The sequence below is a fragment of the Zosterops lateralis genome, assembly GCF_965231275.1.
Source record: "Zosterops lateralis genome assembly, chromosome: 1".
NCBI lineage: Eukaryota > Metazoa > Chordata > Aves > Passeriformes > Zosteropidae > Zosterops > Zosterops lateralis.
The window spans coordinates 94307271-94331025 of NC_139762.1; the positions used below are offsets into that span (position 1 = coordinate 94307271).

Sequence of the window (23755 nt, forward strand, 5' to 3'; positions counted from 1 at the left end):
TACAGAGAAACAATAAAGAAACTGGTCTTGGCCTCAGAAAAACTATAGTCTAAGTATTGAGAAGGACATGATAATCAGAAAACAGGCAAAAAGAACTGTGATAAGTTTGGGAGACAGGGTTATCAGTAAAATAGGGTAGAAAGCTTTCTGTTTAGGTGGACTGTTGGGCATGGCAGTACAAGATGACAACCTAGTCTGTCCTCTACAGCTATTCAAATTAACAATGCAATTAGTGGACAAAATAAAGAACTGATGTAGGTCTCAACATTTGCATAAATTAGGTATTTACTGTTTCTAAAGAAAGATGTAGGTTACCAATAGGCAACATCTGCTCTGGAAAAGGAAACAGAGTTCCCCCTAACTTTCCAGAAATTATGCCACTATTCTAGGTAGTAAAACTCCCAAGTTAGGGCAGCCAGCCCTTATCCTGAGGAAGGCTGAGTTCTGTTCTCTGTCTCAGGAAAGTATATTAGCTGGCACAAAATATCATGCATCAACTCTTTCTTCTTGAAACTTTGCCACTAGACAGCAAGGAACTGCCAGGAGCCAAAAGCAGATCTAATCCCTGCTTTCAGAAACGCTTTTCTGTTTTCAGTTATGCTCCCCATATAATTTTCTTAGAAAATACAAACAACAGGCTCCTAAACACTTTGTCCTGTGCCCTTTCAGCTGTGAATCCTAAACAATAACTCGAATGAGGCTGCAGACAGCAGTTCATTATGAACTAAATGAATCCTGATTTGTCTAATATTCAGGCCTCTAACACATACCCAAAAATATGGGAAGAGGGGCCTGTTTGCCTAAAAACTGTACCAAAAGTCTTGAGGCAGACATAGCCATTTTCCCCAGGACAAAGACTTTTGAGCATGCCTCAGTGATTTCACTCAGCTGTGCAAGAACTTGCAAACTCAAGCAAAGAGGGAACTGAAAAACAGAAACTCCAAAAGAAGTAGACGCTTCTGGATTTAGATGTCTTTTGGCAAGATTTAGGAGATCGGGATCCTCTCTGAAAAATCAAGAGGAAATAGAAATAACTGAGTTCTCAATCCCATAACTTACTTGCCTAGTTGAACTTTTTTACTGTTCAGGATACAAAGTCTTGTGGACGGTGCTGCCAGCTCCCTGGCTTTCCATTATCTCCTTCCCAAGAAACAAATATTTTCATGACAGGTGAGAATCATCACTTCACTTAGGACACGGAGGGGATGTGAATAACATCAGTGGAGCCAGGATTTTATCCAGTGCCTTTGTTTTTGTTTTATAGCATTGATCCTGCGACAGTACACACTTTCCAGCCAGTGAGAGCTGACTCCCAGCTGAGCTAAAGAATAGAGATGCTTAGATGGAGAGGGGCTTAGTTATAATCCTTTCTGTTACAGTACTACTGCCATGCTACTGGTGAACTGAAACTAAAAATGGGCACTAGAGAGCAGGAAAAGAAAACAAAGATTCTCCCGATGTTATGTTGTAGATTTCTAAGAGAAAAGACATCCAAATGAAAGAGGAAGCCAGGAACAGACGCAGGTGGACAAGAACTCAGAAAAAATGCTGTATTTGCCTTTTAGAATCCAGCTCTGCAATGCAGAGTACCAACAGAGCTACCATCACCCAAAACTGTATTCTCATCTTTCTCCTCTTGCACCACCACCAGGAAACACAAAGCTATTCCCAAAAGCTGCACTTGCTGGCCTTGTTTGCTTGACTTGATGTTCCTGCATTTATTTAAAACAGACTGGATAGTAGACACCTGCCTTGCCCTCAACAAGGGCTCACATTTGGGACCTCCCTCTCTGGTCTGACACAAATGAACAAATCCAATACAAATTCCTTTATCTTTGAAACATTTCTTCTACTTGAAAGTTTTACTGCTCTTCAAAATGACTATACTTCAGCATGCAAAAATCAATCAGCTAAATACCATATGACTGTGCTATAATTTATTAGTGCTGATCAAAATCTTAAAGACTAGTAATTAAAATTCAAATTAAAATGTGATGAAAGTCACATTTAGTCACATAAATGAAGAGGCTGAATTTAAAATAGGCACAGAGCCACTGGACCTCATGTGAGATGAGAATTCGTGGATGTTCAGTATCACTTATAACATGTAAAAAGATCTTGCCATTTCTTCAAACTTTGCTTCTTTTCCTGAAGTAAAGACATCTATATAGATCTATGAATATGTCAGTTCATCAGTGAATGACTTATGGAAAACAGAAAAAGTGCCAAAAAAAGCACTTGTGGAATAATCTCTCCACAGTGGGAAGCTTCTTCCTAGTCACTAAGAAATGTCATTGGTCTCAATCACCTGGGTATAAATCTTTTCCAAATGATCTTTTTTTCTAAAGAAAAACACAGATTCTGGGGGGGCCTCATCCTTATCCTTTGAAAAATACCTTTCAAATTTTAGCTTTAAAAAGGATTTATCCTGACAACTTGCAACAAATGGTTAATTTGGGACTGAATACTTTTGACACATGAGCATTGTACCAACTGAAGCACGATTTCCTATGTATTCGTGCCCTGTTCACTAAATCTCACAATACAGTGATGCAACAACAACAGCTCCCCAGCATGTTCCTTCAGGATATCCTCATCCAAGGAAAAACAGTTGTTCTGGGTGGTGAGGCTGGATTGTAAGAGAGAAGAATGCATGACAGTGAATTTTGCCTGACTGGTCCTCCGTGATTTTTTTTTCACTCCTCTCCTCATCTACCTCTTTCAGGAAACATGAACTTCATTTATCTCAGGAGCTACTACAGGCTGTCGGTTTTCACCAAAACTAGCCAACAGCTTAAGAAGTTATTAAAGAAACAGGTGAAATATGGATGGATGGGCTGGCACAGGTGTCACAAGGTAGGGACAGAAGGCTAAAAAACAATTTTCGTCAACTGATTTTTAAAAAAACGGCCTTTCTGAACTAAAGATACATATTTTTTCCTGAAATAAAAACAAGTTACTAATGGCTTTTTATGTGTTAAAATACTCATATAAGAGGTCTCCAAAATTTGGTAGTGTAAGTGGTTCTCTGTATTTAAAAAGAAGTTGTTAACAAAAAATGAAATACCATATTTTTCTAATGAAACATCATCAGAACTTAAAAACTGATTTTAATAGTTACAGTACCTTCTACAGCTTCAAAATGGTTCTAAGCATTGTTTGCCCTGTAGATTGTGCATGCAAATTTTCAACAGAAATGTTTTAAAGAAGCTCAATATGAGAAGGCATTCCACATGGGATTTGTAGCAGAATAAATGATGTCCCATGCTACAGTTGTTAGAGAGAATCCATAGTCATCTTGAACAGGGATTGAAGGAGCATGCATGGAAGTTACAAAACTAAAACAATAAATACAGTATTTTAAGGGGTATTAACAATATCACAATGAACCACAGGATGATGTTCAGGTAGTTTATGTTATTGGTAGAACCACTAGATGTGTTGATTATAACACAGGATTATAATATAAATAATTTTGGAGAATTATGAAAGGCAGAGTTTCTAGTTGTGTGTGTTTTAAATGATAACATTACTAAAAATATAAAAAAGATAGCAATGCTAAAGTGATGCTGTTTTACACCACAACAACACAGACTTCAAACTTCAGAAGGCTGAAAATGACTCCTTTCTTTTTAGGACGTGTCTCCCTTATATACTATTTTACACAGACTAATCTGATTGGTGACAAAAAGACAAATCTCTTCAATCACATTGGTCAGACCAGAGGGACATCAAGAACAAGTCCCTCCCAGGAAAAGGAATGAAAACATAGGTATAGTTTACAAAAACACTTCTCTTGTTTACATAAAATTCCCTGGGAGAAGAATTTCAGAAAACCAAAACATCTCAGGCATAAAACCAGGGCTACACTGAAGAACACCAGGAGAGGTATTACTTTAAAGCATTATCTAATAATGTGCATATATGAGTATGGACCAATATTCTAGGAACCACAGTGAGCTGGGCAGTTTGCTTAAGTGGAAGGAAAAAAAAATCTAGGAAAAAAACCTGCACTTACAGAAGGAGGTGGGAAAACATCAAAGAATGTCTCCACTCCAATCTCCTGGCCCATGGGAATGAGAGAAAGGAGAACAGTGTTGCATTAGCTTGTTCCATTGCATTAGGCACACTAAGCCTCAGCATATCTAACTTTCTGAGGAGATGATGAGGAGTGCTGTACCAACCTCATCTTTTCTCTGAAGACACAAAGCAAGAAGTAACTTTGACCACAATGCATCCAAGAATGTAAAACAACCTTTTGTTTATATATATTTTCTTCCTTTAATTCCTTTTCCATTTAAAATACATTTAAAAAAAGAGAAAAATAACACCAGAGCAGCACTCCATCATTTATAATAACAAAATTGAGTGCTTTATATGCTGGTTATTGCCTAAGAAGTCTCAGCTATATCTCTGGCTGTTATTCAGACCTAAACAGGCCTAGCAAAACCACAAAGATCATCCCAACCAAGGACAAAAATAGCTGTAATAAGCAACTTAATAACTTACAACAAGACAACAGGCTCCTCTCCAGATTGTCTTTTTGTAAGTAAAGCCTCAAGGGAAATAGGGATCCCTGATCCATGACTTATGAGAATAAAGTAGAGTACCATACAACAGAGACTGCAAAATGGTTTTAGGGAAGGTGAGCTGTTGTATACCAAATGGCCTGTCTTCCTTATGCCACATTTTCCTTTGGAGAATGAACCACCTTCTCCCAGCTGCTCAGGAAGGAGAAAAGGCAACAACACAAACTTTGAAACAAGCCCTCCCTGTTACTGGCCAACACTGAGCAGCAACTTTCAACCCACAGGTTCAAAGCAACATCTTCAGAACTCTGAGCTCCCAAACCTCAAATGGCTCTCTCTCCAACGCAGAAAGCTGAGGTTCTCAGAGATGAGCTTTCAGCTCATAGGGGTTCACCACAACACTGGGAAGAGGGTGACCAGGAGCAGCAGACTTCTAAACCCCAGGTGCTCATGCTGCTCCAGAGCCTCAGTTCCACCATATCATATTGTGATGCCTGGCAAACACTCTCCAGCCACACTGCAGAGTTCCCAGGCTGTGCATTGAGCCCACACTTTCACTCCAGATGTGGGAAATCCTGTGGCGGTGACAGAGGCTTTAGTACCCGAGTTCCTAAAGTGCCCCAATATACCACTCCAGGAGAATTTGGACAGAAGCTGGTACAGGGACAAGAGCAGCTCTGCTGGAATGAGCAAGGAATTTTATTTAGCCTTAATAAATCAGAAATGTCTAACAATGCCAAATTTATCTGGAAAATTGCTCACCATTTCTAATGCATTAAAAGTATCTAAGTAGCAAGCTTTTCTCCAACACAAAAGCTTTTTTCTTCCCTTCTTTCACTTACTATTCAGCAACTCTTTTCTTTATCTCATTTTCATCAGACTTTAAAGAGAAAAAACCTTTCCCTTTCTTCTCCTTGCACTAGAGTATACCTCTTTCTGAAACTTCAGAACAGAATTTGCTTTCTGTCACTTTCACAGACTTTAATCTGTTTTGTATGTCATGTGAAGGAGAAAGAGGGAAAGTTGTCACAAAGACAGCATTAACACAGGAACTTGTTTTCCAGGGTAGTAGCCACATAGCCTGGAGAATAAAGCTCACACAACAGGCTCATGTCTATCAATTTCTTCTTAGAGACATGTAATGCTACCTAAGTATTTTCAGATTGCTAGCTACCTGCCACATATAGTTTAGATGGTAGCTAGCTATAATAATAATAATAATAATAATAATAATAATAATAATAATTCCCTGTAGATTTCATCACCCCCAAAGATAGCTTAGGCCCTTTTATAATGACCGGATTGGGGATTAAGGAATGACAAAAGAAACAAACAAATTAATTCTTTTATTCTCTGCTAACAGTTAAAAGCAAAGAAAACATATACAGTTGTTCTAGTCTTTTTAAAAATATGCTTTACACAAAAGGCTCACATTAATTAAGTTATGATGCCAATGATTATTTTTAGATCAAACCATTCTAGCAAATGGAAGTTTATTTGTAGACATAAAAGATCTTCACTGTACTTTTTTATCAGAAGCACTGTAAGAACAGGAAATTACAAGTCTTTTTGCTACTACAAGCTATATTAAGACCATAGAATTGCTGTTCATCTTGAGGTTACTACTAAAATTTTATTTATTATCAAAATACAACATACTCAAGATTATTTTAATTTGAAATATATGCTGCTGTTTCAGAGATTGATAAACATGAATTAAGTATATATTAGATATAAATATATATGTATTTATGATAACGTATTTATGCTCTTTAAGAAAGAGGACTAGATAAGACAGTGATGATTACATATGATAGCAAAAAAGAAGTGTGAGGACAGAGAGAAGATAAACTGTGATAAAAGAATACATTAGTTACATTAATCTGTCCACTGCATGAAGTGGTCTTATTCATATTTCCTAGACACCAAATACCTCAAGGTTTTGGGTTAAGTGTTTTGGACACTGATTCAGAAAAAAATGCATCAGTTCAGCAGGGAAGGCTGTCTAAGAAACATCTAGGAACAAAGCCCAAATTGAACAGTAAGGGAAAGACGGTGACTACTGAAAGAAATCAGGAGCCTGATAATGTTTTTTCAGAACTTAAATTGGAGTGTGAACAAACTACAAAGTGCTGGCCTAGGATCACAATAGGCTGTAACAGAGAGATGCTGAAACCAGATATTATTTTTTACACTGACATCAAAATGGCTTCAAGTCTCAGTAACATTAAACTCAGCAGTCTCCTTTTAGCACAGCATTCAGGCTTAAATAGATCCCTTAAAAGTTGCTCTTCAAAGGACTCAATCCAAAATGAGACTAGAATAGTATTATCATTGTTTGCAATTGCATCACCACTTGGGTAGATCCTTAAAATCCCAAGTTCAGTGTTAGCATGAGAATCACAGATCCATTGAAATAGGAAGGCAATTTTTATTTCCTCTTTGTTAGGCAATGGAAAAAAAAAACACTCAAATAAATAAATAAATAAATAAATAAATAAATAAGTTGAAGGGAAAAACCAAGCAACAAAAGAGGTACCAAGGCTCATGGAATTATTGGGGAATTTCCTTAACAAGTATTAGTCATTAAAATTAGTAAAACTCCATACTACCCTTCTACCAAGTAGAGTGCATTTACTATGCTATTAATTACAAATACAGAATGTGGAGCACCTCACAAAATGATTACAGTATTTCATGCTGTGCCAAGGCCTCTTAACATGGCAACTTCCCCGTGGACCATAGTCACCAAGTCTACACGGGCCAATGCTCATGTGTGTGTTCATAAGCCTATTTTTCCCTAGAAACAATCATGTCTCCTGGTACACATTCCCTTGAGCACTGCAGGCAGTGACATGGGACAGGGACAGCTTTGACAGAGGAAACCTAAGTTCTTTTATACACTGCCACCAACAATTGTCCAAAATTGCAGAGACACAGTTTCTCAGTCAGTGCAGACAGCGCAGACACGTCCAGGCAAAAGTCACATTGTGCGCTCTCCGGTTTGGAATGTTGGGAATTACATCTGGTTAAGCTGGTTAACCTGATAGCTGATCTGCACTGTTCACTACTGCAACATTGCATATTTTTAGTTTGAGTTTACCACATAAACTATATGCTATAACTTAGGTGAATAGAAGAGGCTTTATTAAGCCACAGAAACACTATAAAAGGGAACAATGCTGGCCATTGTTTTGTATGCTATGTATTTGCTAGAATAATTAAAGTGTTTTTGCAACTATATCTAAATTCTATTATGGATTATTTTTCGTTTAAAGACTTAAATGCTACCGCATATTTTTTTTCCAGATTATTAGAAATATTTCCAATATTTTATCTGAATATTTATTAAAAACTAAGGGAGGAATAATATTGTGAGTTTTCATCTGGGAAATGTGCCCATGCACTGACAGAATGTCTGTCTAAACTTCTATCTTCATTTGTTTATAAGTCTGCTAGCACAGGGCACTGGATATCCTCAACTCCTGCTGCTGAACACAACAGAAGCTGAAGTACTTCCTGAAGGCTCTATTTGCTCTATTACATACATGCAATATTTTCCTTAACAACTTTGTATTTGTACAAAGTATATGCACCTTTTTTTTTCCAGTTCTGCCTTTGTGATATATATCTATATAAAAGTGTTTTCCCATAGTGCAGTGCCGGTTGCCACCTGGAATCCTCATCAGCCTATGCAGTTGTATAACCTAGTTATTTCCTATACAGGCATATTAAATTTCACTGGTTACAAAGAGCATATTGATATTAATGTTTTAACAATAAATAAACTGTTTTCATAATTTAATGTAGAATTTGCCTTAACAGCCTTTCAGTTTTGCTACAAATTAGTAAGTATTGTTACCTCATCTGTAAAGTAGTCCCTAGTTATCCTTGATGTAACAAGGGAAGAGTGCGCAGCTGATGCAACCATACCTAAAAGTTATTGAATTCACCAAAATAAACAGAGAGAAAACACTTAGTTTGCACATTCTTATGACTTAGGTGCAAATCCTGGAGTGTATTATAAACTGGTCTTTACAACCTATGAACAGATACTATAAGTCAGACAGAAATAGGAACTCCCTAGGGATGCTGTCCAAAAAAAGAAAAGTAGCCCCTGTGGAGTAACTCCCCCTAAGTCATGCTGCTGCTGCTGCTGAAAATATGCAATGAATCCGTCTGCAGTTGGAATTTCAGATGCCATAATCCCTTACAGAATGTTGTCTAATTATTTTATTATGCATAATAAATGTAAAATATTTATTTTAGCTTACATAATTATATTAAAAATGTATGCTATTTATTCTCAGTCTTGTAAGACATCTTTCACAAGTCATATACTTTATAGAAAGGAATGCATGCTGTTTTGCTGGCCTGGCTGTTTGTTTTATACAACTTCTACACCACCTTATCTATGGTAAGAACACCCCTGCATATTGCCCTCCATTCCCTCACCACCACGGGTACTCTGTGCAAAATGAACCATACAGTGGAATCCCAGAGAACTGAAAATTGTTGTCTTTAATCACAGCAGAGGGATGGCCTGAAGCACATTAACATAATATCAGTCCCACACTCTTGTGGTCAAAGTTGTAGCAATACTCTTTCTGAATCGCAAAACTCTGTCAGTGCTTCTCCTGAGCACTGTTATCCAACAAATTTGATCATGTGAGAAAAGCAGGGTTCTGCCTTTTGCACGCCCCCCTCCATGTAAATCAGACCCATTTCACTGAAAAATCCTCCTCACACATACCATGAACATAAATTGCCTGAGAAATTGTGACAGTTTTATAGAAAGAACAAATGGGAGTTAAATTTAAAACCTTACATATGAATAAATGAGATTTCCCTTTCTTAGACACATGCACAAAACCAGTTTAGTTCTGAAAATGCTGTATATCTGCATCTTTCATTGACATCATCAGACTTAAAGGAATTTTTCACTTCTGCAATCAGGTCAAATTCAGGTACCTAACTATACTACTGGCTTAGAAAGTCTGTCCACAGCCTATGCAACCAACAGATTTAGAAACCTGTATCACAGGTTCTGTTCACTTTCAGGAAGTTATACGGCTCTTCAGTGCTTACTGTGCCCATTATCAAATGCAAACAGCATTGTTGTCAGTGTAACTCCAGGATGGTGTCATCTGAAAAGTTCAGCCACATAAGACATCTTTTTTAAATGACTGAGAAATATAAAATAAGCATTGCATAAGTAATGGTGGTGGCAGGGCCCTGTGAGACCAATTCTGTATTATAAAATTAGGTTAAACATTAATTAAGGGTGAATGAATATTTTTGTATGACAAAGCACATTGACTTAAGAATGGAGAGACATGCTGTGTGATTTGAAAAAGTAAATGCAAAGGAAAATTGTGCATATTTTTACCTAAATTGGGAAAACCTAAATTGAAAACACAAATGTGAAAAATATATAGCCAAACATACAAGTAAATTTTAATGTCTATGAATATTATATTTTTCTTCCTTCTAAAGGATATTAAAAACTAGACTGAAAACATAATTTCAAATTAGAATTGTTACCGAAAGTTGTATACTGCTGTATGAAAAAGCAGGTGTTACTTTCTTTGTCATCAAAATACAAAAGATTTAGACAAAAAATAAATATTAAGTGGTCACAGTACAAAAACTAAAGATGGAAGGGAATATTTTTCCCAAGAATACTGAATTACAACTATAAGCATATGCATACTATAGAGAATTTACAATTTGCGAGCTAAAAATGCTAAGTTAGTTTACTACTCCCTTCAGAAAACCACATCCATTCATGTCTTTTTCTAGTTAAGAAAAGAATGTCTCATGCTGTGTGTTATATAGGGAATAAATTGCCTTTTCTGTTCCATGTAGCCAAAATCACTCTTTTCCCCATAGTATCATACCACCGATTTCACTTCAGTTTAAAAAGTTTATAACAGTTCCTAAATTCAGATTAGTTTCTTCTAATAGCCCTTATTCTGTACTTCGAGCCAGGGTTATCCAGCCTTTCACTCACTAGACTGGCAAGAATTTTTGCAGGATGATTATTCACAATTTCAGGCTGAGGAATTGAAAAGCTTGAAGTCAAGGATCTCCAAGAATACTCTGAGCACCAATGAGCAGAATGGGAATAATTTAAATATCTTGTACTTTGCCACTGTTTTAATTCAAGTGTCTCAAACTACTTCATAGAACAGAGATCAGTTATCAATGAAAGGAAACTTTATATTAGCACTAACAATACATTCCTCCATACCCCAACACAAAAAGAGGAACATTCAACCTCGCTGAAAGTACAAGGCTCATTAAAGAGTCTGCAGTTGCCAAGCAACACTAAACAGCAACACATGAAATAGTCTGGATGAACTTACAGTGCAAGGGCCGAGCCTCACAGCATCACAATGAGACCTCAACCACTAGACATGGGGGTGAATTTTATCACTAGATCAGCAGATTTTAAAATCTTCATTTTAAGGTTTTCTGTAGGTGACACTAGCAAGACTGCATACCATCTGCTGAACTGGTGTGAACAATATTATTTACAGGGTTGCTAATAATTTTCCTTTAAAAGAGAAATAGTGGGTGACTTGACAAGGAGGCACCATGTGATTCTCCTAAAATTGTACTTTAAAATGTAGAAAGAGGTGGATAGAGAACAAAACATACACTTGCCAACAAGGCTGGCTAATATCCCAGGACTGTGGAAACTGGCAAGCACAAGCAGGACTGCTGAGCTAATAAATACAGCAGCTCCTCTACGGGCTCCACTGCAGCTACACAGAGTTCCTCAATGCCTCTATGAGCTTGCAGCAGCAGCACAGCTCTGGTTCCTGCATCCCTACCAGATGTTTTTCAGCTGAGCTTGGAACACATTTTCTACAGAATCAAAGCTTCATCAGCTGGTATCTGCAGAGATCAGCCTCCAAAGGTTAGGTCAAAATTGGCCTGTGAAGGATGGAAACTAACATTCTATTGTCATGAAACATTTATTTTTCAATAATATAAAAGAAGGGCATGCCCAGATATTTCTTGTTAATCCTGATAAAATAAGTTATACTTGCATCTTGTCTAATAATCTCCAGTATAATAAAATACTCATTAAAAACCTGATATTTCTTGGAATTTATATCCCACACAGAAAACTTTTTATCCAAAGCAAAATGATCTCCTGTTTTTCACTCAATAGACCACTGGGTTATGCATTTTGTCTCCTGAGTGAGGGAAGCATATCCACTCATTGGGTGTGTGTGACAAACCCCAAACTGATTCACATCTACACTGCTCCCAGTCTCTTGGGTCTTCAAGCCAAGGTGTTCAAATCCACTGTAACCCACCTCTCATTATCTAGCTCTGTCATAAAACTATTCCTGACAATTGGAATGATTCAAAGTGGATGATAAAAGTGGAAGACTGCAAGATGAAGTGTCCTCAAACACATGGCATTAAAGGCAGCACTTTTTTACCTTCAATGCAGCACATCACGTTAAACTAATGCTTATATGCTCTCACTTCACCCAACACAGACCTTTTAACACAACTGCTTTGACAAATGAAAACCACCTTTAATTCTCTGATAACTTACTGAGGCTGACAAAACTACTTCTACTTATAAAGAAAAATATAAAGAAAGCAGGGCACTCTTAAGATAGCAGCATAGAAACATAGCCCTCTCCACACAAGGTTTGAATCAAATTCAGTTCTCTGCAGTTCTAGAGTATGATTTAATTGGGGCTCAGTACAGAAGAGTTCACAGAACATTTGCCCCACACAAACAAAACAATGCAACAAGCAGTTTTGTACAGGAAATGTGTGACCACTGCAGAGGCTTTCTGTACAAGAGTTTTCTGTACAGTAGGCAATAAATAGCATGAAAACAGGTATTATTAGAGCAGATAGGCTTCATTATACAGTCTTGATTTAGGAAACTACATTAAAACTTTAATGAACATACAGTTGTATGTTCAGCATGACAAGAAAATAAGAAATGCTATAGTGGTATAATAAAATGTTTAACTTTCTTGTGTGCAGGCATCACAACACATACATCTAATCATATGCCATTTAAAAAATATAATGCTGATTTTTAAAAACTTTTTGAACATCAACTCTTGCAAATTTCCATAAAATATTCTATGGATTCCTTTATACTACACATAGACTAGGAACCTCACTGCAAGGCATTAAAAGTATTCAAGAATGCAGAAGAAGTGTATTTAAGAGTAAAGATTCACTTAAGAAGCAATGAGATCATTTAATGAGTAGTCAGTCTATAATGAACTAAAGACACAGATGATAAGCACCAAAAGTAATCTTCACTGTTCAATCATGTGATTCTTCTAAATTTAATCTACTGCCCTAACATGGAGATGGGTTTTAATGGTGTAACAAGGGAGGCTTTGCCATGCAACCACCCCTATGGCCAACTCTCATCCAAACACCCTGGCTAAGAAGGAGAAGGAAAACTGGAGCAGAACAACAAGACTCTGGAGAACTGTAACTAGCTCGAGTTGCTTCCAGTTCTAATAAGTGTCTAGTGAGTATTTAGGCTACCAAGCCTTTTAAAGAACTCCTCCTTTCTTGGTGAAATGGTGGCAACTCAACCAAGAAAAATCTCAAAACTGCAACAGATTTGAAAAGGCAATGCAGATAAGCAGCCTCGCCACAGAGAATTCCAACAGATACTGGAGCAGCTGTGAAACAAACACTCAACATTAGCACTGTAGTGTTACCATTAAAAGGTTTCCCATCATTTGTTTTTCTTTATAAAGTAATATCTAAATACTGAAGACTAAGTTTTTAAATTTAGCTCCTAATTTAATATGTAATTACTGCTGCCCTGATGGTGTTTTAATGGCAATGTATTTTTATTGGTGACTTCAAATGAACCTCATCTGATCACCTTAACCCTTCTCATCATGCTTTAGTTAATGACTCATTACCTGTAGTCACACCAGGGACATCTGTAAGGCTTTTCTCCAGTATGGACACGCTTATGCCGTGTCAGATGCGATTGTGTTGTGGAAGCAAAGTTACACTCATCACATTTGAATGGTTTCTCTCCTAGAAGGTGACAAGAGAAGATTATCAGTTTTCACCTACAGAAAAGGAAGACAAGCCCAAATTTCCAGCATATCCCTTGAGACAGTTTTTAGCCCAGGTGTATATATAGCAAACCAAATACGACATAAATTTTCAAATACAATGCATTAATTGCAAAATATAACAGAAACACATCAGTATCCAACTGACTTCCCATTTGGAATTACACAGCAGCAAAAAAGGAGGAGAAAGAACAGCACTGAAACAGAAACTGCTTTTGGATCTTATTTCATGAAAATGCCATAACCAGGTTACAGGTGTTCCTCTCACAGAACACCGTCTCTTCAAGTTGGGCCAAGAACAGCCCCAAAAACAACAATGGGGGAGGCAGAAGGTGAAAAATCACACTGATGCTTGTATTCAGCACCTGCTCAGAAAGGAACATCTCCAGGTGAAAAGTGTCTTTGTTTTCATCTCGAACCTAAATTTTTAATGTTAACTTTTCAATAACATAAATAAACTGGGACTGAGAATATGAACCAGAACTCTGTGCTCCATTCCCCCTATCTTGCCTGCTAGTCTTCTGCCTTTGTGAATATTTTCTGAACAGTAGGCCAATTATCAGTAGAAAGACTTGAAAGGTTAATGAAAATAAAACAGACAAATGAAAACCAGCCACCAAACCTCGATTAGGACAGTATTTTCAGAAGACTAAAATTCAATCTCTGCTGAATGTGCAGCTGCACTGAAAATTTCTGGAGGACTACTAAATGAAGAAAGGTAAAAATCTCTATTGTCTAAGCTGTTATGTGAAAATAATGTTTTTCCTTCTAGTGGAGGAGTCTAGCCCTTAAAAGACACTAAGACAAAACCTCATGACTGATACACACACTGTGATGACTAGCTAAGACATCTGCATCCCATTTCTCCAACTGGTTGCCACAGAAATATTCTGTGGGGTTTACAGGCAGATATAGTTACCATTTAGGGAGGAAACAGGTTTCCTTTGTATGGAGAAGACAAAAGCAAGCTCCTAACTTAGCTGATCTTCACCACAGTGTGCAAGTCTCCAGAAGTATTCATCTAAAAACTACATAAGGAATCAACATCCCTGACTTAGGAAGTCTGGATAAAACTTCTAGAGACAGACAAGTACCTTGTAGACTGATCAAAAGTCTAGGACAGGCAGTTTCAAAATTGAACCCTAAGCCTATTAGCAGGTACAATTTGAAGTTTTTCACACTGACAGAAGACACAGCACTAGCATAAGACTACCAATAAGAGAGGCCTTTTGGAATCAGTAGCAAAAGGCCACTCCCAAATGGCCATGCCTCCAAGACAAATTTTCCAAGGTGTTTATTGCATGAGACACTGAAGATTTTGAAATAGACTTTGCCAGAATTCTGAGAACAGAGAGATATATGCATTTTTCATTCTTAGAGATTGTTGCGGTTTTTCCTCCCAAGGGAAAAAGATACTCAAGGTCCTCAAGGCCTGAAAAGCCCCTAATGTGGGATGGAAAGACAACAGAGCAGCTTCTGAAAGCTCCATAAAGAGTTGGAATAATTGCTTTTAGCAGCTGTGGGAGAGAATACCAGCCAATGTTTTTCATTTATTGTTTCATGGGACAAGGAAAGGTGAAGGGGCAGGACACAAAGCTGAAGCCTCTATGCTGGACAAATTGAGACTGCTAGGAAAGTATGTCTTTCCTGCCCCAAATGGGGTTTTCTTGTCAGACCCTGACACTCTGCACTGGAGAAGCTGCATGTCCCAGCAGCTTGCATAGTAGTGGCTGCTGCTTCAATTAAATTCTCTGGGAGGCCACAGACTCCCTAGCAACGTAACCTGTTCTTGAACTGAAGATTTCCTGTTCTGATTTATTTTATCATCTAGCATTAAAGAAGATAGCAACATTTTCAACCCTAAGTAGTTAAGCCACGGGTATTTTAGATAACATACATACTTATTTTAACTGCTTTCATTTAAAATGCACTAGAACCTTTCCAACTTTCCGCCTTGTAAAAAAAGGCAGATCCGAACTTGAAAGGAGATTTTTAGTTTGCCATTTGGGGGAGAATGGATCAAGTAAAGGTTTGCTGCTTTGCCAGGACAGGGCCAGTGCTGCTGGGCCCATTGGAGCCAGGGGGCTTACAAATTCCATTGTGACTGTAAGAAAAATGATAATCCTTGCCCAAAGCTCCAGGAAGTTTTTCTCCTTAGGAAATCCTTGTGGCTAACTGCTCCTGTCAAGTAGACTATGTGTAAATCTCACCTGACAGAAAATACATCACAGCAGCATCACACAACAAAAGCCAACTAAATGGGGAGGAAAAAAGACAGCCTAGCACAGCCAGTAATTCTTAGCAGCTGTATGTAAGAAACAGTATTTTTATAGAAAATTAACCAGGTTAATTAGTACAGTTGAAAAACATCTAAAAGATAACTAGGTATTTCTTAGGGCTGGGTAATACTGAAGAGTGGATTAGCTACAGGAGTACTTTTATTTGTTTGTTTATTTGTTTATTTATTAAAGTTTTCCACAGACCTACTGATTTAAGAATTTTTTTGTCTTCCCCATCTATGGGCCAAGATGCTTCTAATCAGTCTTTGCATCCCAGTTTACCTTCTACCCTTCTTGCCCCCAGACATTTCAGGCAATAAACATAATTCTTTTAATACAGGCTGCCATTAAAAATTCCAAGAGGACTCTTGTTCACTCCCAGTCAAGGTTCTACTTCATACAAAATTAAAATTACACAAATAAAAATATCAGTATTGACAGCATTTTTTTAAACAACAGCATGTAATAACTTTAAAATAGTGTATCCATAACCGTAAGGACAAAGCCTACATATTTAAAGACTAATAAAGGTAGAAACATGAAATCACACACCCCCATTACCATTACAGAAGACTTGTCTGTCTCTCACCATCTCTATCAAAACAAGCCTCATGAAAAAAAAGGATAGGTGCCCCGAAATGATTCAGCGGTAACAAGCTCCGTGGGGGAATAAAAAAGAAGGACACACATTCCAAGATCAGGGACCCATTTTATGGCATTTGCTGTGTTTTTAACATAAGAACTTTCAAAAAGCTACATTTCCTGACCACAGGATTACAAATGAAATGGCTTTGCATTTTTGACAATACTGCAACCAACTTCTGAAGTGCATCTATTGTTTAAGTCACCTGACATGGAAAATTTGAGCTTCAAAAATCAAAAATTGTGGAAAACAAAAAAAAAAAAACAAAACCCACAAAAGGGCCAGTTCATAGGGAGCAATAGTATATTAAAAAAGTTATTAAAGCTGCTGCTAACCAGTAACTGAAGTTTTTTCTTTTTCTCTTCCTACTAAAAAAATTCTCTTAGGTAGGGAGAAACTTTTAAAAGCCCAGATTTTTGGTGTCTTTGCTGGTCAAAGGTTTGCTACAATCAATTTGCCAATCTGCTGCAAATGTTGGCGTAAATAGAAAAAGGAAAACAACAAAGATGCTCTTCAAATTTCATCTCTTCTCTTGCTGAAAAGAGCAATAAGTCTTCTTACTGTGCTACATTTCCTGTGGTATTCAACATTATAATTTTTTTAAGCTGTGGTGGGGAAGTTGAAGGGAAGAGGCTACATTATACATTAAATTCAACGCCGAGTAATGTAACTACACATTAAAGTCAAAGAGCAGTTCACATGAGAAATAGAAACACAAAGTGAGTCACTCATCTGGATAAAAACACATATATTATTAAATTTTCTTTCTTTATTACATTGACCTATAAATGTCTTGAGAAGTGCCAGATTGAAATGAGGGAGTAGAAGCAATCATACAAATAGTGCTCCATACAATATAAGCTACCACCTTCAAAAATGCATGAAAATATTTGAACAAAGACATGATCTCCTTAAGCAGATCCATAGGTTCATGGTGACTGCAACAGAAGTGCACAGTGAGTGTACTTACCCACTAACCCTTTACTACTGTGATGTACTTCTATCATCCCTGGGAAGTTCCCACCACAACCAACACATGGGAAGCAAATGCAGACTGTCAATGAGGATGGGGTTTTTTCAATTTGCAGGAGTACTAACCAATATTAAAAAAGAGATTTCATGCAAGAGAACACAGGCTGTGACTGATCAACAGTGTTGGACTGAGATAACTACTACAGCACAAAATGGAAGCTTACCAGGTCAAACATGTAGAAGAATGGACAAACAAAGGAGGTGAGCAGAACAGTAAGAGTGAGAACATAAAGAAAAGACATTTTAAAATAAGAAATTGTTTCCATGTTTTCATTCCAAGCCAGAAATAATTACCCTTGCTTGTTTGTTCTCTCTTATGCAATTTCCTAGTTGATCATGATTAAGACAAAACATTTAAATTATCTGATATTATATGCTTCTTGTATGTGTGTAAGCATTTGTGTGTGTGCGTTTATTTTTGGTGGCTGATTTAGAGTTTATTTATCCTTTCTTTGTTACAAAATTCAGGTAATTGTTTAATTCTTTGTGCAATTCAACTTACTCTAAAGCCAGCAAAAATCTTCAGGAAGGTTTTCTTACTGGAACAAAATACAAATCAAAAAACTTGCTTTGGGATGCCTCAAAACACAAAATCTTTTCTTCCCAGCCTTGTTGAGACACCAGAACTACGGCATCTATGTTTCTGAAGCACCACAAACTATCTCTTATTTACCACATAGCACCAGCTGATACTGTGAGCGGTCCAAGTTTCTTAAGACAGTTTATCACAGCCTAGGCAGCCACAAGTACCTATTGTAAAGCATTTGGCAGACAGAGGTGTAAGCAATCCTTTCAGTGTGATAAAATTCTGGTCAAACTCTGGACCAATCCTTAAGCTGCCATTGCTTCAATTCACAAAACAGAAGTTTAGGCCATGGATATTTACATCGTTGTAAAAGACATTGAGAATACCAGAGACAGATTCTTGCAGAATAGGACTGGAAGAAGGTATACTCAGGTCATAAAATAATGTTGGAACATCTTCCCATGACAAAATCAGCCAAGGACTTTGCTTATTCTCTGTCCAAAGAGTTACTTTCTCACAGGACCACATCATCATTAAGGACATGACATATTCAAAACAGAATAAAAGAATAAGCTGCTAAAACACCAGGGATCTCTTGACAGGTCAAATTACTTGTTCTTACTTTACAGTTGAGAAGGCTTATATGAAGGGAATCTTTATCCACATGCATCATGTTTATAAATATATTAAGTACTAAAGTTTTTCAAGTCTTAAAAGTAATGGCTTCTTCTTTCAGTTTAACATTGCTGTACTTTTCACTCAAAACCAGAAACAGCTCTTCAAGGAATAATGTGCTATTCACCAAACTGGTCTATACAGTTTTCTGTAAGAGTGACCAAGGGCCAGATTCTGCAAGCTTTTTTCACACCAAGTTATATTTCATGCCCCCTGTAATATTTCCAAAGAAAATGCATCTTTCACAAGATATAGGCATTTCTCCACGTACAAAGAATGAATCTCATCTAAAAAGAGAACAGAGTAAGAAATATCAGAATGAAGAGTATCAAAAGCCTAAGTGGCTGGTCCTACAGCCAGTCTTCTCTTGTCTCAAATCTCTACCAGCAGGTGAACATTTCTCTGGGGTGTTGGGACATCTCAGACCTTGAGGCTGGGATGAGAGGAGACTTGTTAAGTTGGTTAAGACTCCTTAACTACATGTGAGGATTTGTTCATTTGCCCTTGAATTGTGGGCCTCTGACAGGTGATAGAAGTAAATCTTGGATTGGAAGATGTTCTGTGTCAGCCCCCTAGACAGCTGTATTACAGTAGGGAATTATTTAAGCCAGTCAGACTATTTTTGATACCTATCCCTTTCAAACCTGATAGTAATTTGATTTGGCATTCTGCTTTGGGAAAACTGTGCCAACTGGGGACAGAGGAAAAAAAAGGTACAAAAAAAGGTACAAAGAGGAGTGCATGCAGCTAATGACTGAGATAAAGTTGAGCACTGGACGAAAATACAATGGAACCCATGTTAGCGCAACAATGCTTGCAAAGGTGGATTGTGTCATTCTCCTTGAAACAAATAGAAGGTACAGATAATTTTTCTGCTAAAGAATCATCTCTGATTGTTTGTGCCACAGAGGCAGATAAATGCCAAAAAGATAGATCCCTCTGCCTCTGAGATACTGTCCTATATAGTATAAAGTTAATAGCAAAGTAATAACGAGCCTCCAGTCCTGACATAAAATATAAAGTTATGCTTGCTAGATGCAAGCTTCATGATCTATAACCTGTAAATCCCTGTGATCATAGCACAAGAAGCCTCTACCACACTGGCAAAAGAAGGGCAAAAATGCCTTCAAAAACCTGGACGCCTTTTCATCCGGAGTACAACATATTTTGCACACAAATCAGGAAATAAAATAGGTTTTCTCTTGGCTGGTAGCCTAATGATACCATACATATATATTTGATGATAAGAGCTTACATTTCTGAGAATCTAGATCTGCACTCACATAATAGGTACAGACAAGAAGGGTAAATACAAGAATTTGCATTTCTTCTACATCCCCATCCTGAAACAACTGTTTACCATTTGTGTGGCTGCATTGACTGTAAGTCCTAGACGTATGCAAGATCCCAAAGTGGCACATGCCAGGGCGATGGAAAACAAATGGTATTTCCTATCCTCTTGATAACATTGAATTATTTTTGCTAAAGAATTAATTAATTAATTAATATCTTAGCCCACATTTGTTAAATTTGTGCCAACATGTGAAAAAAGCTCTACAAAACCAGAAACTTTATTACAACTGAAGCACAGAGCTTGTATTCCAGTAGTTATAACTGCTCACGTTATCATTCAGAGTGTAATGATAACTTACTATATTTGTAAATTACTTCTTTTGGTCACTTGAAAAATACAAACTTCCTGCAGTGGATGAGAACTGACTGTAGCAGTATTCTTCCACAAATTTATGTTCCTTGTTATTAGAAAAAAAAAAAATTAAAAAAAGTAGGATTACTAACTAGACTTGCTAGCAAATTTTGGCCCCGAATACATATATATCTGTTTCAAGATATTGCCTGACCAGCACTGAAAATCCCACCTTTCTGAAAGCATTCGAATCTCCTCCAAATATGGTTGCTTTAAATAAACTGAAAACAGGGTGGGAAGAATGGCTTCAGGCTCTCAAGAAAGAGAGTAGCTGCACTCCAGGAAATTACACATTTAGATGGTATATGTCCTGAATGAAGATTGGTTTATACAGGGACATAATAAAATCTCCCACTGTGATCCCTTTACAAAATCCATGGAAAATTGATGATGTAACAACTATAGCTTCTCATTTGTTAGCCATTTCTTTCCACTGTACATTAGACAATGGTCACTTAACTCACACAGCAATTCCTGATGATATTACATTATCCTCATGATAGTCAGTAAAACAAAAAAACTACAGTGGCTTAAACAGCAACACTTCTACGTCTGTTTGAAAAAATCTATTCAAATAATCAAACACTTACAAGGAACTACTAAAAAGCACAATTAAGGTAGAATGTATTAATAAATGTTTAATACTTACACTTTTTCTGGTCTTCTGAAACTAAGAACCAATTTAATTTTGTCTGATATTAAAATTTTATAACCATGTGGTAGGAAAGCTTTACTAATTCTGGGAGAGAAATCTTGCTTTACATGCCAGCCATGTGGTAACTCTTAAAGTTGCACCTATTAATTACAAACTATCTTAAAATTACGAAAGGGCAACTGAAACAAGACTAGCTTTCAACTGTGCTTCAGTCCGAAAAAATTGATTAATTTATATGTAATCTCTAATTTTCACCGAGGGACATTCTAGCAGTCTCTTGCAAAATCTTCACAGTAGGTAATCTATTTGGGCCTTGGAAAAAAAAATTAGTAGACTTAGTATTCATTGAAAGAAAAAAGCCAGTCTTCACAATTCTACTTCTCCCAGAAAAAAACCCAAAAAACCTAAACCCACCCGAAATACCCCCCGACCCCCAAAAGCAATAATTCAAACTCCCAGCTAACAGATCTGATGCAGGCCCTGGGCATACCAGCTTCACAAAAAGGAGGAAAAGCAAAGCAAACAATGAGCCAATGTATTATTTGCGCTGCAACGTGCTATTTGACTTGTGTTACTCCCCAGTGTAGAGGGACTCCCTTGCTGGGGAAAATATAGAGTAAAGAGTAAAGACAGCTTTACTGACCTGTGTGCTGCCGCCGATGCTTGGTGAGGGCATGACGTGTCCCGCCGGCAAAGCCACAAAGGTCACAGAGGAACGACTTCTCGCCTGTTGCAACAATAAACAGATGAGGGACTGCGGAGGTCACAGATCATTAAAACATATCTATCAAGGCTTTCAGGGTTACTAATTCCTCCAATCAAATGTTTCCATGTAAATATGTCAAATGGGAATGAAATTACCACTGCGGTTTATTGACTGTGATAAAATCTGAAAAGCACCACTGAACATAATTACATACTTGTCAGACCCATAAAAATTAGCTTTATTATCAATGGAATGGTTTTGTACAACTTCATTTCTGTTAGATGTCTTCCAGATGGGGCTGCTTTATGCACTTGAACAGTTTTTATGCATATCCTGATTTTTTACAATTCCCATACATCTGGCCTTTCTGTGCTGAGTAAAGATTGCCTGGAAAAAAAAGTTAATATACTGTATATATGATTCTGCTTAAATAAAATATATTTCATTTACTAACAAATTAAAGGTACTGTGAAATTTTCAACAGACTAGGTCACAGTCATCTTTAGTTACCTTCTATTTATTAATAAGTATTAAATTATTTTCTTGAATACAAGAAGAGTGCAGGCAACAAACAATAAAAGCCAAATTATTCAGTACCAGTGGCAATTCAGCACTGTTTATGTTTCTAAAGTTTTCACGACATAAAGAAAACAGGTCTGGGGATTACTACTGAAATTGCAGCAGAACTCACATTGTTCATCTTCAAATGATAATTCTTCATTCCAAACCTCTGGACCAATTTGAGAGATTTTGGCAAGCTCAAAACTCATTAGAAGTGTATAAATGCCCTCTTTCTGGCTTTTTTTTTTTTTTTTTTTTTTTTTTAACAGAAGCTAAGATTTTGCCTTCTTGCCTATAAATACAGTTTACCATTTCACAGCAATATTTTTCCTCAGTATATACTAACATGCACAGAAATCTCAGTCCATAAAGGCCACATGGAAGGTCATTATGAATTAGTACCACCAACCTCAGGTATAGTCTCAATAACCTGAGATAAGACTGAATTTTTTTCAAGAATCCCATTAGTCATTTGGAGCCAAATTGTCTTCTTTCACAGTAACACAGCAGAAAGGGGACTGGTAGGACAGTGATGCTGGATTCATTGAAACTAACCGTCTCCTTCCAATTCTTCCCCGTGGGGAAGGAAATTTAGTTCCTACAAAAGACAGCTGGGTTAAGAGGTCTGGTGTCAAATTACCAAGTCCTCCTTTGGAGACAAAAGGATGGAAACCTCCATGCTGTATACTCCCACATAAGCAGGCACAGGAATACACAGACTTTCTGGAAAGGCATGGTGCCTCAGTTAACTTTGGACACTGTTTGTATAAAGCAAGAGACCATCTCGTGAGTGGGAGCTCCCAGGAGAGCCTCACAGGGACCAGCTGCCCTCTCCTACCACCACCTCAATGAGGTCTCCCAGGAACCCCACCTCCTCACCCCAGCTGCCCCAGTGAGGGAGTCCCTGTCATATCAGGAGGAAAGCAATTCCAAAGTTTCCAAGGTAGCTTGAATCTACCACCAAAATGGGATGACAAAAGAGCTGATAAACCTCTGCCATGTAGCAAGGGTATGAAATGCAATGGGCACATATTTCAGAATTTCACTGTGTCAGAAAAAAGCAAATGGTGCATTGTTGTTTTCTGCACCCAAATCTGGTCATGTAAAGCAGACTGAAATTATACAGGACTTTGGGCCTTTTTGAAATTTTGGTTTGTTGATGAGAATATCCCAGAAGAGTATCTAAGGTGCAAAATGATTTCAATACCTGTTTTGGGAGTCAATTCCAGCAATCTCTTATTATAATTGAATCTAAAAAACCCATCAAAAAATCAGAACAGAAACCCGTTCTCACTATCACATGAAGAATGCATTTGTGCTAAATGATGTAACAACATTTGAATTTT

General features: G+C 37.3%; 1 protein-coding gene across 2 annotated transcripts in view; it reads right to left on the reverse strand.

The window, feature by feature from the left end:
• ZNF407 (zinc finger protein 407) overlaps positions 1–23755 on the reverse strand; it is a 334832-nt gene that overhangs the window by 111577 nt on the left and 199500 nt on the right. For both annotated transcript variants that reach the window (XR_014590699.1, XM_083867457.1), the window contains exons 6-7: positions 21786–21869; positions 13466–13586 (exon numbers count right to left, since the gene is read on the reverse strand). Coding sequence is in view for 1 of the 2 variants with exons in the window: in XM_083867457.1 (XP_083723583.1) it covers positions 13466–13586; positions 21786–21869 (205 nt within the window). In the remaining variant the exon portion in view is untranslated. The remainder of the gene's footprint in view (positions 1–13465; positions 13587–21785; positions 21870–23755) is intronic.